The sequence below is a fragment of the Dipodomys merriami genome, unplaced genomic scaffold, assembly GCF_024711535.1.
Source record: "Dipodomys merriami isolate MVZ:Mamm:240054 unplaced genomic scaffold, mDipMer1.0.p SCAF_20, whole genome shotgun sequence".
NCBI classification, from domain to species: Eukaryota; Metazoa; Chordata; class Mammalia; order Rodentia; family Heteromyidae; genus Dipodomys; species Dipodomys merriami.
In genome coordinates, this window is record NW_027203382.1 from 31,786,125 (window position 1) to 31,802,500 (window position 16,376).

The 16,376-nt window shown below is 33.4% G+C and overlaps 1 protein-coding gene across 1 annotated transcript in view; it reads left to right on the forward strand.

Moving 5' to 3' along the window:
• The window catches only part of LOC138833027 (A disintegrin and metalloproteinase with thrombospondin motifs 6), a 209,476-nt gene that overhangs the window by 48,157 nt on the left and 144,943 nt on the right, over positions 1–16,376 (forward strand). The window contains exon 8 of the mRNA XM_070031386.1: positions 14,143–14,186. Within this exon, the coding sequence (XP_069887487.1) occupies positions 14,143–14,186 (44 nt within the window). The remainder of the gene's footprint in view (positions 1–14,142; positions 14,187–16,376) is intronic.

Here is a 16,376-nt window from a genome sequence, read left to right on the forward strand (position 1 = left end):
GCCACTGGTGCCTAGATTAAGTGATTTTTTTTAAAGGAAACTGTTAACTCTCCTGTCTATATACAAAAGACTTTTTATAAGGAATATGATGTAGTAGCATATTTGGTAATATTAGCCTAGATTCGTTGTAGATACTCAATAAATACTCATTTGAAATAGACTTAGGTCCTCATTGAATGTTTTTCATAAAGTGACCCTTGACTTTGCATCTATGAAACTGTTGTCAAAGGTAATGTGTGTCAACTGATCAATGTTTCCTATAAAGGGTTCCCATTTTAAACTTTCTTTTTATGAAATAGTTTTAGAGATATAAATGAAATCCCTTATACAACTGAGGCTAATTAAAGTGTATGTTAAAAAGTATTTACAGAGGAAAAATGTCTTTTGAAAAATGCATAGGTTTTCTTTTATTAGCTACGAGAATATATTATCTTTCCTCTTTTCTACTTTACTTTGAGTTTCAAAAAGATTAAATCTAAGCTCAACATCTAATGTAGTATTTGGCTTATAAAAACTGTCACAACAATGTTAGTGAGTGTTTTTGATTCTTTTTTTACTTGTCAGTTAAAAGCATTCATTTTGTTATCCTTTGAGGGATGAGGGGAGAGAATCATTTTGTATATGCCTCCTTAGATTGCTTTTATAAATAAAAATTTCACATTTTAAGTGTATGAATTACCTCAACTGGAATCATTATATTGATAAGGCTGTAATTATTGATAATTATTTATAATTTAGAGACTTTCTCTAAGAAACCTGTCTTTACCTTCCATATTTTGGGTTTTTCAGCAACTAGACACTAAGAGTTTTCATTGTATAGAACTCTGTATATTATAATCATTGCTAGAAAATTACAAGGAAAATTGAAAAACAAATTATACCACGAAAAAGAGCATTCATTATTTAGTAATTCATTAGTATTCATTTGTAAGAAATTCTTAAAAGCTAATGAATGCTGGGCACTAGTAATCCTACCTACTCAAGAGGCTAATGTCTGAGAATTGTGGTGGTAGTCTGCAATCAAAACAAAGATGTATTAACCATATAAAAGTATCTTCAGGTTTTGTGTTTAAGGTATATATGACACATATATGACTTTAGTGCTTAGGTTTGGGTCCCATACCAAGACATCTCATTTTGGATATTCAAATATTCCAAAATTCCAAAAAATTAGAAATCTAAAATTCTTCTGATCCCAAGCACTTTGGGCAAGGCAAATGTTCCAAATACGCTATGCATGGAAATAAAAGATTAATATGCAGAAAGTTTGCTAATGAGAACTCAGAATTTACAATTGTAGAGGAGGAGAAGGGAGGAACAAGATTGGTCAGAAAGAAGCAGTCAGAACAAAATACTTAATCAGCCACTTGAGAAGGCTTCTTTGGATTTGTTCCAGTTGGAATAAGGAGGTAGCATCTTTGTGTGCTGATGTTGACCTTGTCATCTGATGCAGGTTGTCCTAGGAGCTGGTTTGATATTGGGCATGCAAAATATGGTTCCCACGGAGTACTGACATTGAGTCTGACATCTTCAAACCTAATTGTATCTGTAGAAAAATCAGATTTAAGTTAGAAATTTTAGGCTTTTTTACCCTACTGTAGTGGAATTTGAATTTAGGGCCTCATAGCTGTGATATGAACCAGATTCTTTACCACCTCTGTTTCTCTTTGCTTTAGTGATTTTTTGTTGTTGTTGTGTTTTGCCAAGGGCTAGCCTCAGACTGTGTTGTGTTTTGCCCAGGGCTAGCCTCAGACTGTGATCCTTCTAATTATTGTGTCCTGAAGAGCTGGGACAACAGTGTGTTTCACCACACCTAGCTTATTGATTGATATGGGATCTCACTAACATTTTGTTCAGGCTAGCCTGAAACTGTTATTTTCTTAATCTCTGACTCCTAAGAAGTAGGAAAAAAAAGTACATTTTAATTTTGTAGCACACTTTTTAGAGTATTACTAGGGTAGAAGCATGATTTACATGTATGTATTCTCAAGTGTCTGTGGTTGGACTATAATTAAAGATGACTTATTCCATCTCCAAATAAAGATTTCTTTCTTTTTTGCCAGTTCCAGAATCTGAACTCTGGGCCTAAGCCCTGTCACTGAGCTTTTTTGCTGAAAGTTAGTGCTCTACCACTTGAGTCTGGCTTTTTGTGATTAATTAGAGATAAATAAGGATACAGGTTGAACCATTGCAACAATGAGATGTTAGGTCGAAAAATGAACTTTACAATTTAGGCTGGGGGGTAGGAGGGGGGGTGTAGTTGTGGAGATGGGAGAGAAGGGATGGTAGGGGAAAAACAGAGGAGGAGGCAACAATGCTTGATAAGAAATGTATTCATTACCTTGCTCATGTGATTGTAACCCCTCTGTACAATATTTTCACAATAAAAAACTTATTAAAAAAAAGAGAGTCTCATAGACTTTTTTTTTTTTTTTTTTTGGCCCTGCTGGCTTCAAACCTTGATGCACAAATCTCAGTCTCCTGAATAGCTAGGATACAGGTGGTAATAGCTAGGGTTTCTGGTGCCTAGCTTAAAGAATGTATTTTAAAGATGAATTTGGGAGCTTATGTGAGATGTTCCCAACTCTAAATTAATTAATTTAAGTCACTTGTAACAATTGCCTGCATATGTTAAGTGAACAGTAAATAGAACGATGAAATTTTCAGTTTGTTTAGTTTTCAATTCACTTTGCTTGTGAAAATACTCACTTAAGTAGTGTCATGATTATCTTTGTAATATTTTGACGAATCCTGATAGCACACAGTCCTCTGTTGCCTTGTTCTGTCTTGTAAAATAATTCCTCTCCTGTGTTCTTTTTCTTGGAATGGGAGCTCAGAAAGGAGAGAATCTGTCTTGGTTGTTATCCATGCCTTCTTGCTTCTTGGATTGACTGTTACAATTTATTTTCTTTTGGCTTTTCCCTGAAAGGCATCCAGAAGCGACAGTATTTATAGAACAGAGTAGTCTGTCTACTGAACATGGCAGGGGGTGGGGAACTGGAGAGGATCCTTTGGAGCTTGTATTGACTCAGAGAACAGCAGTCAGATGGATTGAATTTGGACTTTACTTGTTTAACACTTAGTACCATCTGGCCTTTAAATCTTGGCCAGTTTGTGAGAATATGGGGTCAGTAAGATGATAGCTTTAGCGATATTAATTTTGATGAAATGAAACAATCAGGGTACATGATAGATGTGAGAGTCTCACACGCTTGTATGGCAGAATTAGGATTTTTCTGGTGTAAATCCACAAGCTAAAAAGTGAAGTAGTGAGTGAAGCATCGTTTTACTCAGCGGCCAGGGGGCATTGTGACTTCTTCCTTCATGTCTTTCTGATCTTGGCTGGATTCAAATATCATTTTGTTAGAATTTCTATATTTAATATTTTGTTCCTCTTTTAGTCTTCCTTTTTTCATAATCCCAATGGAAGGAATATAGTATTTTTATAAAGCTTTCCAACAATTATTACCATTGACTACCAATAATTGAATATAGAATTCGTGGAAATAAATTTCACTTCTGTTTTTTATGTAACACTAAAAATAGTGTATCCTTTTTTTGTCTCTGAAGAAACAGATTAGTTACATTTTCTTCAACTTAATTTTAGAAGCATTTTTTCTAAGATCTGATGAGATAATCTGATTTAATCTGAAGGAAATGAACTTTCTTGTTTTATTGGGGGGATTATTATTCTATCACTTTGTGCCTATAATAGCAAAGTATTTTTGCATTTCAATGTTTTACATTTCATTCCGTTACTGTAAGGTTTTAAAACAGAGCCAGAAACATATCTATTAGTTTTTGATTATGTAGGAATGCTTACTACCTGAAATTATAAATGCTTTCTTATATCTTGAAAGTGCTATAAGTCTTATACATAAATAAGGATTTTTTAACTTTGGAGAAGGAAGTTATATTGGATGTTTTGCTAATTTGGAATTGGCCTAAATTTACATAAAATATGATCTGCCTATGTAACATATTGTAAAGAAGGTCCTTAGAACAGGGTTATTAGACCCTTAGGAATTCTATGCTGAAGAATGTATTTAGTTTTATTTTATTTAGTTAATATTAAGAAAACTTTTCTATTAAAATTTTATATGTTTGCATAATACCATTGTATTATACAAGCATGTAATACCGTGTTTTAGCTCATAGGAATTTGATATATTTCTTCATTATCATAGTAATTTGATGGAATAGTTAAGACAGTTAATTTTATGGTCCTTCATATGTTGATGACTGTTTTAAGGCATATAATTAATAAATGGTGAATCTCATGGTGGATCAGTTGTTTTGTTTTCCAATAGGCTAAGCAGTTTAACTTTGTCAGCTCTGACCAAACACAACTGGTTTTAAAAAGACAGGAATGCTGTTGTATATTATAAAAAGTATAAACCTTGACCAAGCTGGCTAAAGTCATATCCTGATAAGTGGATGTGGTTTGGGCAGCATAAATAGACAATATCAAAATAAGTAAAGATTTTACAATCAACAACTTAACAAAGCATGATTTACTAATTTTTCCACTATGTGACCATTTCTATTGACAAAATCATTTTTAAATAACTGATGATTTATTTTGATTTGAAAGTCTAAATCCCAGAAGTAATTTTCTTATCATGAACAAAATTGTATTGCTTGGCAGGTAGCTTTCCCTAAAGATTACTTGAAAGTTTCTTAGCAATTGAATGCTACTAGCATAGAGCTCCACTAAGCAATACTTCCCAAGATTATTTGCATTCAGTAGGTTACACATAACCCTATTTTAGAGTTGATAAAAGGAGTAAATAATACTAAAATCAGCTCAGTGAGCTTTCAAGATGTGGAAATGTCCATTGCCAAAGGGGGAAGGAGGAAGCACTGAGCCTATGAATTACCAATAAACTTTATATCTTCTACTAGAAAGCATCATTTTGCAGGGAAAATATGGGTTACTGCTATTTTTTCCACTTTTCAGATTCTAGCTTTTAATTTTCCCAAAATTTGAAGCTATTTATATTGAAATTATTTATATGACAAACCATAATTTTTTCTAATAATCTTCCTAAAAATGTGATGGTTAGCTATTTTACTCAAGGATAATTAAGAATTAGATTATTATGACTACTAAGTATAAAATTACTTTGAATATAATTTAATACATGATGAATCACAAACGATGACATGATCTTATAGTATCTTAAGTATAACATTATGAATTCTGGATATTATACAACCCTAAAGTGTGAGGTTTACTTTTCCAGCTTGGAGTTTTTATAAACCATATGTCTTTGATGGCAAACTATAAGAAAAGATAATCTTTATATAATAATATTTAAAATTTTTCTTTAAAAAGATTTTAGTTGAAATAGGATTTCATTAGTTAATTTGTAAAGAGCAACTGAGTTCCATAATTCCTGCTATTGTGGTAACTTTCATCTGGAACACATGGAATATGCTTTAAGCACTATTTCCTACTGTTAAATTAATAGAAAAATAAATCTACTTATAGATTACAACTATTGTTAGGAAGAAGGCCTAGAGAAGAAGCCCTTGGATATGGGTAAAATATGTCATTGACAGAATTCTCTTGGGTTAAAACAGTAACAATGAAAGTATTCTGTTCTATTAATTTTAAGTAGTTAATTTATTAAGTGCCTTTGTGTTCCTATAGCATATTTCATCTGACTTTGTACAAGTACAGTGAAGTTGAGGGAACAGTATTTAAAAATTATAGCACAATGAGAAAACTTGACAGAGAATTAATACTAATTATCAGTAGAACCAAGACTAGAACCTAGATATTCTGAGAGGCTCACTTCATATTCTCTTCAGCAATTCACATGTTCATTTTATAACCTGATATTCATGATGTTGTCAAAAAATTTTAAATTATATACATTCATTCTTTTCAAAACAATCTATGAGAATGAAGTAACTACAGTTACTTCATCCAAAGCAATTTTAAGTGATAAAATTAAAAAAAAAAAATACCCTGCGGGGCTGGGAAGGTGGCTCAGTGGTAGAGCGTTTGCCTTGCATGCCTGAGGCCCTGGGTTCGATTCCTCAGCACCACATAAGCAAAAACAAAAAAAAGCTGGAAGTGGCACTGTGGCTCAGTGGTAGAGTGCTAGCTTTGAGCTGAAGAGCTGAGGGACAGTGTCCAGGCCCAGAGTTCAGGCCCCACGACCGGAACCCCTCCCCCCCCCGGCAAAAAAAATACAAAAAATAAATTAAATACCCTGGTAAATTATTTAGACTCAAAAAAAAATTGAAATAAGGTGATGATGCATTGGGTTAAGGCACCAATTTCTAGCTCAACCAGTTTAGATCTTTATCCTGGCATGAAAATTTTGGCCCTCCTAGTCCCTCATAGACTTTTTTCCACATCAGACAAAACCACTGAATGGTTTTGTGTAGTCTGGCAGCATTGTTAGTTACAGTGGTGTAGAAACGGAAACAATTTGGGAGTAGTAGGTTGAAACCGAGGTGCCTGGTTCTATGAAGTGGTATTGGTACTGAACTTTCAGTACCACATTTATGTATATATTTAAAGCCATTTTTTTTAAAGGTGGATGGTCGTGGTGGCTATTTGAGTGTCTTTGGAATACTAAGACATTTGCCATAATTGTAGATCTTACAAAGAGGAATTTTAGTTGTACATTTACTGCAGATTTAGAATCCAAACAAAACTCATTTCATGTTGGTGTAAACTATTTTAAGCCATGTGCATCTTACTCAGTCTTTTTTCTCATAGTCGGTAGTTTCTGTGTTTAGGGCAGGTTTTTTTTTTTTTTTTCCTTTTTTTTAGTATGGGATTCATATTGAGTTGACCTGTAAAATCACTTTTAACTATTTTGAAAAAAATCACTTTTAGCTATTTTTCATGATACTTGTTAGGTTAAATTAATTTAGTATTTGTTTTATTTAAAATTTAATTGTAAGGGTGATGTCAAAAGGGTTACAGTTGTATAAGTATGGTAATGAGTACATTTCTTGTTGAACATTATTACTTTCTCTCTTGTTTTCTCCGACTTTCTCTCTCCCTGACCCTCCCTCCCCCTCACAGTTGTAAAGTTCATTTTCAACATAGTGTCTTGGGTGTATCGCTGTTTTGTTGGTTTCCCCTTTGTCCTTTGTCTCACCAGTTTGTGATACATCTTCCTTTCCCTAAATCAGATAAACACACACGCACACATATATGTATGTATGCATATATATATATATATATATATATATATATATATATATATATATATGACACAGGTACCAAAACTAAAAACAGTGAGGACAGGGGATAAACCAAAGGAAAAATATGAAAGAAAAAAAAAGTAACTTCATACAGTACATTAAAAAACAAAAACAAAAAAATAAAAAACCTCCTCCTGTTTCCATAGCTTGGCATTCATTTCAATTAGCAATCATCTTTTTTTTTTAAATTGTGGAAATACCCTATAGAGGGGTTACAATTACATGGTCAAGGTAATGAGTACATTTCTTATCAAGCATTGTTGCCTCCTCCTTTGTTTCCCCTTCCCATCCCTTCCCATCTCCTGCCCCCTAAAGTTGTAAAGTTCGTTTTTCAACATAAGGACTTGTACATCTCATTGTTGCAATGGGTCTACCTGTAGCCCTATTTAAACAATTTGTTTTTTTTCCCTTCCCCTCCACAAATTATACCAACATCAAATACAGTGAAAGCTGGGGTTATACCATGGGGGAGGGAAATACAAAGCAACAAAGAAATAATCTTATAAATATGTTAGAAACAATCGCATGGAAGAAAAAAACATTTGAATACTTATCTTGGGGTTCATTTCACCTATCATCAACTTATCTGACCTTTTCTGCTTGTCTCAGACATATACTAGTTATTGCAAATAAGGGAAATCATGGGATCTATGTTTCTTTGGGCCTGGCTTACTTCACTTAATATAATTTTTTTCAAGTCTTTCCATTTCCTAACAAATGGGGCAATGTCATTCTTTCTATGGAGGCATAGAATTCCCTTGTGTATATATACCACATTTTCTTGATCCATTCATCTACTGAGGAGCATCTGGGTTGGTTCCATATTTTAGCTATGGTAAATAATGCTGCAATAAACATAGTTGTGCTGGTAGCTTTAGTATGGTCTTGTTGGTGATCATTTGGGTAAATGCACAAAAGTGGGATTTCTGGGTCATAGGGAGCTCTATGTGGAGTCTTTTGAGGAACCTTCATACTACTTTCCAAAGTGGTTGAACAAGTTTACACTCCCACCAACAATGCAGTAAGGTTTCCTTCTGTCCACATCCCCTCCAGCATCTGTTGTTATTAGAGTTCTTGATTATAGCCATTCTAGCTGGGGTGAGGTGGTATCTCAATGTTGTTTTGGTTTGCATTTCTTTTATGTCTAGGGAGGTTGAGCATTTCTTCATGTGTCTATTGGCCATCCTTTCCTCTTCAGAGAAGTTTCTCTTTAAGTCTTTAGCCCACTTATTTATCGGGCAGTGGTTTCTTTGAGCATTTGATGTTGGGAGATTTAATTTTTTGAGTTCAGGTGTATTTTAGATATGAGACCCTTGTCTATTGTATGGCTAGTGAAGATCTTCTCCCAACCCGTGGGCTTTCTATTGATCTTGCTAGCTATGTCCTTTGCCATGCAAAAGCTCTGCAATTTCATGCAATATCATTTGTCCAACCTTTCTTTGATTTGTTGTGTTTCTGGGTCTCTATTCAGAAAATTTCGGCCAGTGACAAGACCTAGGGTTTCTCCTATTCCATCCAGTAATGTTTTCAGAGTGTCTGCTTTGACTCCAAGGTCTTTGATCCATTTGGCGTTGATTCTGATGTAGGGTGATATATAAATATCTAGCTTTAGTTTTCTACAGGTGGTTAACCTATTTTGCCAGTACCATTTACTGAAGAGGCTGTCTTTCTTCCATTCTATTTTTTTTAGCTCCCTTATCGAAGATTAGATGGCTATAGGTCTGTAGGTTCATTTCTGGGTTTTCAATTCTATTCCATTGGTCCTGAGGTCTGTTCTTGTGCCAGTACCGAAGTGTTTTGATTACTATGGCTTTGTAGTAGAGTTTGAAATTTGGTATTAATATTACTCCAGCACTGTTCTTTCTGTTAAGGATCGTTTTTGCCATGTGGAGTCTTTTTTTGTTCCATATGAATTTTTGGATTGCCTCTTCTATTTCCTGAAGAATGAGATTGGAATATTGATAGGTATTGCATTGAATTTGTAGATAGCCTTGGGAAGTATTGCCATTTTCACGATGTTGATCCTTCCAATCCAGGAACATGGGCATTTTTGTCACTTTCTAAGTTCTGTTTTGATTTCCTTTTTTAGGGTTTTAAGGTTTTCATCATCGAGGTCCTTCACTTCTTTAGTTAAGCTCATTCCTAGGTATTTTATTTTTTTGTGGGGCTATTATGTATGGAGTTGCTTTCCTGATTTCAACCATGCTTTTCTCATTGTTGCCATACAGAAAAGCTATTGATTTTTGAGGGTTAATTTTATACCCTGCTACTTTGCCAGAGTTTTGCATCAGCTTGCATAATTTGGGAGTACAGTCCGTGGAATTCTTTAAATATAAGATCATGTCATCTGCAAAAAGGGAGAGTTTTACTTTATCTTTCCCTATTTGGATCCCTTTTATATTTGCATCTTGTGTTATTGCAGTAGCTAGGCATTCTAATACTCGTTCCTGAGTTAAGAGGAAATGGCTTTAGTTTTTCACCATAAGTATAATGCTGGATGTAGGTTTGTCATATACAGCCTTTATTGTATTGAGGAATGTTCCATGGATTCCTAATTTTTCCAGAACCTTCATCATAAAGGGGTGTTGGATCTTGTTAAATGCTTTTTCTGCATCTATTGAGATAACCATGTGGTTCTTATCCTTGTTCTTGTTGATGTGATGAATTATATTAATTGATTTGCATATATTGAACCAGATTTGCATCCCTGAAATGAATCCTGTTTGATCATGGTGTATGATTTTTTGCATGAATTGTTGAAGTCGATTGGCCAAAATTTTGTTATGGAGGAACCACAGAATTCTCTGAGAATTGACATGACAGAAGATAGGTCTAAAATTTAAATAATTTAAATAATTAAAATTATTAAAACTCCTCAAATGTGACACACTTTTATATATGCAGGTTATGCAACACCGTGTAAACATATTCATGAAAGTCTAGAAATTTGTCTGTACTCATCAGCTCAGTATTGGAATGAAAATTCGCCATCATTGAAGAACTTTACCTTGAATAAAAACTTAAATGTTTCAGATGTATTCTTAACTTGTAATACAACTACAATGTGAACTTCTGCTATTGAATTAATGAGTAGGATGCTATAAAGTTTGTAATCTAAGGTTGAAGTCTTCCCTCTGTTCATAATCTGTTGCTATTATTCTGTTGTATATATTCAGGGAAGATGATAGTAAGCATAATATAAAAAAGAAAAATCTAGTCAAATAGGTATCATTGTGGATAAATATATAAATGATTAGTTTTTCTTTCCTTTTTTGTGGCTCTGTGATTGGAGCTCAGGTCCTTGGGCTTGATAGATGTTCTTTTATTTGCGTCATGCCCCTACTTGTTCTTTTTCTGTTTGTTTTATTTTTCATGTAGGGTCTTGTGTTTTAGCCTGGATTAGCCTGAGATTCCCATCATCCTACCTATACCTCCCACAGAACTGGGAGCATAAACACATACCATCATGCTCAACTTGTTTGTGAGATAGGGGTCTTACAAAATTTTTCCCTAGGCTAGCCTCAAACTATAGTCTCAAGCTACTTCTGAGTAAGATTACACGCATGAGCCACCATGCTTGTTCCCTCAAAAATTACTTTTCTTATCACCCTATCATGTCTTCCTTCCACCAATTAGGAACTTCTCTTTTTGCAGACTGACTTAAGCTTCTTAGTTTGCTATGTAGAATCAACGCTCCTTCCTCTGTAATTATTTTTTGTAAAATAACTATGGATAATAACCATCATTATAATAGCTAGAATATATTGGTTGCATTATAAAATTTTTACATGTATTTTATTTATTCACCTTTTCTACATTATTTTGTAACTTATCTATGTTTATCTTTTTTTCAAATAGACCTCAACTGTGTTACTTATTCATCTTTAGATTCTTGGTGTACAGTAGTATGTCTGGGAATGTAAGTGCTTAGATAGTCTACGTATAAATGAATATTAAAATGTTGCTCTTCAATACTGGTATTAAAGATAATCCATAGATCATAATTGTGTTTTGTGTACATAGAATAAAGAAGGATCAGTGTGAGTAGAACTCAAGAACTATGAAGAAATTACAAGTTCCCTTTCTATGTTAAAGAGAATTCTATAGATATATCAGAATTGGGAAAACTGGAGTCAAATGCATAAATGTATAAAATGTTTTAGTCCATATTATTGATTGCTTTTTGCATTTATGACATAAGGACAATGTGACTGTTTTTATAAATATAATGTAAGAAATATAGGCAAAATAATCATGAAAAGACCAGTGTGAGCTAGAAATAAAATTTATTTGTCCTGGCATTTATTGATTTATTTTTACTTAACTGACTTAATGAATTATTTTAAAAGGTGTATTATTTGTACAATTTAAATTTGTTTTATCTCTCTATTAAAAAAATTATCTGCAAGTAGTCGCACAAAGGAGTTGCTGTTTAACAAAGCAGTTTATGAATGCAATGTATCTTCAGCAATTTCCCCTTTCAACATTCTCCCTACCCATCCTTCCCCTACCCACCCCTTCCTTAATTTTTTTTATTTTGTAGGATGCACATTAAATCTTCACTGTCTTCCCCTCTTCTGCTTTCCATTTGCCTACCTCTTTCCCTTTGACTCCATCCCAGACCCTTTAAGTACCAGCTTCCTAGTGTTTATTTTGTTGAACTTTGTTATTTAAATATTTTTAAATTTATATGCTTTAAATGGATCTCATCAAAACTTTGGAGCTGCATATTTAGCTCATTCAGTCATGAAAAATGTTCACTATATAATTTGTTTAAATCAGTCATCTGATTTTGTTTTTAGATTAAATGACTATGTTAATATACTCCATGAAGATTATTTCACTTATAAATTTCAGTTAAGAGATAGATATACAGATGGATTTATAAACAGGAAGACTGATAGAGCCTTGCCAAAGATGATATAAGCATATTTTCTTCAATTTTTCTTGCTTTGCTGCTAAGGTTATTATTTCCCAGTGCCAATGTTTTCTTGAATTGACCCTGTGCTTTATGTCTTGGGGAGTTTTACTCTTTGGGATGTTATACCATAACACATTTTGGGAAAGGTGAGAGGTTTGCTTTCTTTTTTAGCAAGTAGGAACAGGGTAATGGGAAAGAGAAAAGACAGGAAAACTAGTGGATTGCAGATTGGTTTCCAGAAAGGCAAGTATGGGTGTTGAGAAATTAGAAATAAATTCTGTTTAAACATCTATATTTGCATTACTTGTGAAAAGTCTTTGCTTACATTTTCTCAGAGACTTCTGGAATGAGTTGTGTCTATGTAATGTAATAGGCTTGCACATGACAGTCACAAGATAAATTGATAGCGACACCTGAAACATACTTTCAGGTACTTTCATGAGTATACCACTACTCTCTCTGTATTTTGCATTTAAGAGTGTTCCCAAACACTGCAATTTCACAGCTTACAAACTGTTAAGAGGAGAGGTTGAATATATGAATGATTAGGAGAAAAGAAAATCCCTTTTCTGAGATATGAAATGAATAGAATGAAGAATATGAAATTCTGAATCTACAGAGGGAATTTGTGGGGATTTTAATACATTCAATAGCACCATTAATATAGCTAGTTGTAGTTTTTTCCCGTGAAATAACATGTATGTGTTGATTGATGATTAAGAATGCAACTAACTACTAATTCTTAAATATTGACTAAAATTTCTTTTTTTTAATTTAGAATTCTCCATAGTTTATGAAGCGTTACAGTTTTTAAAAACATGAAAACCTTATTTATTGTACAAAACAGAGAAATAAAAGATTTCAGTCTTTTAAGTATTTTTTAAAATTCTTACTCTAGAATTTCTGCATCTTATATTTCAAGATTAGTGTGTAAGGATAGCTAAAAATGTTTGAAATAAATGGTTCAATATTGACTTAGCATTTTAAATGTGGCAATTTTAAGCTTGCAATATTGCTTTATGAACTCAATAGTTTGTACTGAGTTATTGTGAAAGACAATATTAGAATAAGTCTAAGATTAGAAAGCATCTGTTGGGCTACTCATCTAGACCTTTATTGAATCACTTAAGAAGTATTTCATTTTCTTGTTTTGTCAGCAGTATAGTTTGAACTCAGGGTCTCCTACTTGCTTGGCAAGTGCTCTGCTGCTTGAGCCACAAACCTCCAGCACATTTTGCTTTAGTTTATTTTTCCAATAGAGTCTTATGCTTTTGCCTGAGTTAACCTTAGACTATGATCATTCTATTTATGCCTCCCATGTAGCTGACATGAAGAGGTATGTTCCACAATGCCCAGCTTATATTTCCTGAGGTAGGATCTCACTAATTTTTTTTTTTTTGGCCTGGGCTGTCCATGAATCATAACTCTGCCAATTTTTACCTCACAAGTAGCTTGGTATATAAGAGAGAGCCATCATGCTCAGCCTCACCAAGTTGTATTTAATGTTGCCCTGCATATATACAAGCAGAAAAAATATATAATACCATCTTAATTCCTATTTCTGAATTACACTGTCTTGTTATGTGAAGGAACTTCAAATTGTGCATATAGTTAAAAAATACCAAATATAATGTGTGGCTATAAGAAAATATTCTAGGCAGTTTGCAAGAGATTGTTATTTAAAGGCTGCCTGCAGAGAAGCTATTCTAGATTCAAAACAATATGGTAGATGGTTTTATGAAATTTTCCATTACAAAAATCCACTTTAACCTTGCCTTTTTACTGGCACATATTGTGTTGATCTGCAGCCAGCTCTGTCCCCCAGAGTGCTTACAGTGCTGGCTTTCCAACTGGCTGCTCATAATCTCATTGATTGTCCTTTGACAACCAGTGAGTGCTCCAACAAAGAAATATGAAATAATACCAATTATTTTACAAGTTTGATCAGATTACAATTTTTTTTCTCTTGTTTTTTTTTCCTTACCTAGGTATGATATCTGCACTTACAAAAATAAGCCTTGTGGAACTTTGGGTAAGTTTAGTTATGTATTTCTTAATAAATGAATAAATACAAACAAAGGAATGCTAATTTACATTGTCTTCTTGGACCAGTGACTTTATTCTTTATTATCTTGGTCATTTGAGAGCCAGTGAAGGCAACCTGTATTCCAGGGTGTTAAAGAAAAGGAAAAAAAATCTGGGAATACTTAAATGGAAGGCATCAAGAACTATATATATATATATATATATATATATATATATATATATATATATATATATATATATATATATAATATTTATACATATTACATGTATCACATATTTACATATATTTTTATATATTTATATGTTTTGGTTAGTTGTGGGGCTTGAACTCAGTGTCTGGGCACTGTACTTGAGCTTCTCTGCTTAAGGTTAGCTCTCTACCACTTTGAGACACAGCTCTACTTTTGATTTTTAATATGGTTGTTTGGAGATGAGTCTCATGGTCTTCCCTGCCCAGGCTGGCTTTGAACTGTGATCCTTAGATCTCAGCCTTCTGACTAAGGTCACAGGAGTGAACTATCAGTGCCCAGCAAGAACAATATGGTTTTGGTACAATTTTGTGGAAAGAGTACATACCTCTGATGTAAGACATTAAGATTTTATTTAGTACCCAAATAAAAATGAAAAACAATTATAGGTGGAAGTGGAGAGAGAAAATAGAACTATCATTCTAAAAAGCATTTGCTTTTCAGAAAAGCATTTTTTGTAGTACTAGGGACCTAAAAAAAATTTGTGTGTTTTACTGGAGAACATTGCTCAAATATTGGTTGAAAGTTAACGACACAAAAAATGGGAAGGGCAGGAGGTAATGGAGGCTTTCCTGGAGGCAGGTAACTAGACAATCAGTATTATTTCAAGGAGCAGGAGCTTTTTAACTAGGATAAAATTTTTAGTGTCAAAAGGGCTTTTATAAAGACCAAATGTAATCCAGTGTAGGTAAATTTTATGGTTTCTCTAATACAAGTCTTTATACCCAGACATACATAAACACACACACACACACACACACACACACACACACACACACACACACACACACACACACACACACACACACACACACACACGAAGAAATAGCTAGGAAATAATTTCCCATGTACATCCTAATTATTTTAGGAAAATCCAATTAAAGTTAATTTTGGAGACTGTCATACGAATTCCTGAGCAATTCAGTGAAACATCTCTACAGAGAATGGAATTTCTTTTATGATTTTTTTCTTTTTGATGATTTTTACCTGTCTTCTCCTACTCTCATTTTCCTGAAGATTTATAGCTAAATAAGCAATCCATGTAGCCAGTTCCAAGCACTAGCCATGAAGAGGTTTACTACATAAAACATTTAACACAGGAAAAGCTCTCTTTGCTGAGAGAGCTTACACCAAGAGCTTACACACTTTGTAGTGTTTTTGGTTAATAAGATCAGTGGAGGGAACCCTGAACTGAAAACTAACTGAATTTGAGTTTCAGTGTTATTACTATTTACAGTTTATTTTCTGATCCATGAAGAATATCTGCCCTTTTGTTACAAGAACATTATTAAAATAATTCAAGAAGAAAATACATGTGCTTAGTTATTACTTTTTAATAATTTAATTTTAGTCAAGTTATTACTTTTTTAGTAACTTTCATGGTGTATTTTGTATTGAGTTTTGCATATTCTCTAGCCAGTTGTAATTGGCTAATTAGTTTTAAGGGTGTAAACTGTGGTCATCAAACTGAGGAAATCTAAGTGACCCAAATAGTAACCAAACTCCTATTAACACTATCACACATAACAGCTTTCACAGTTTCAATTTTATAGGGAATTCAAATAATTGAGGGAGCTATCAGCTGCACTGGACATAGATGAAAATGAACTAACTCAAGGCAGTGGTGGGAGGGAGGGAATAAGAGGGAAAGAGGAAATAGCTTATACTAAGCAAAAGGAAAGAAATGTAAATACCACCTGATGTGGAAGAAATAGTTGTAGCATCAAAGCTCATAGAATTCACAAACTATATAAACCATGATAATGACAATTTGCTTTGTGAAGGTAAAAATGTGTTTGTGACTGTACCTAATACTGTGAAATATGTGAAAGTTATGTAATCACCTAATCTCAATAAAAATTTAAAAAATGGAGGGAGCTTGTGATTATAGTGTTTAAAATATTCTCATTTTTGTTCAGATTCACATT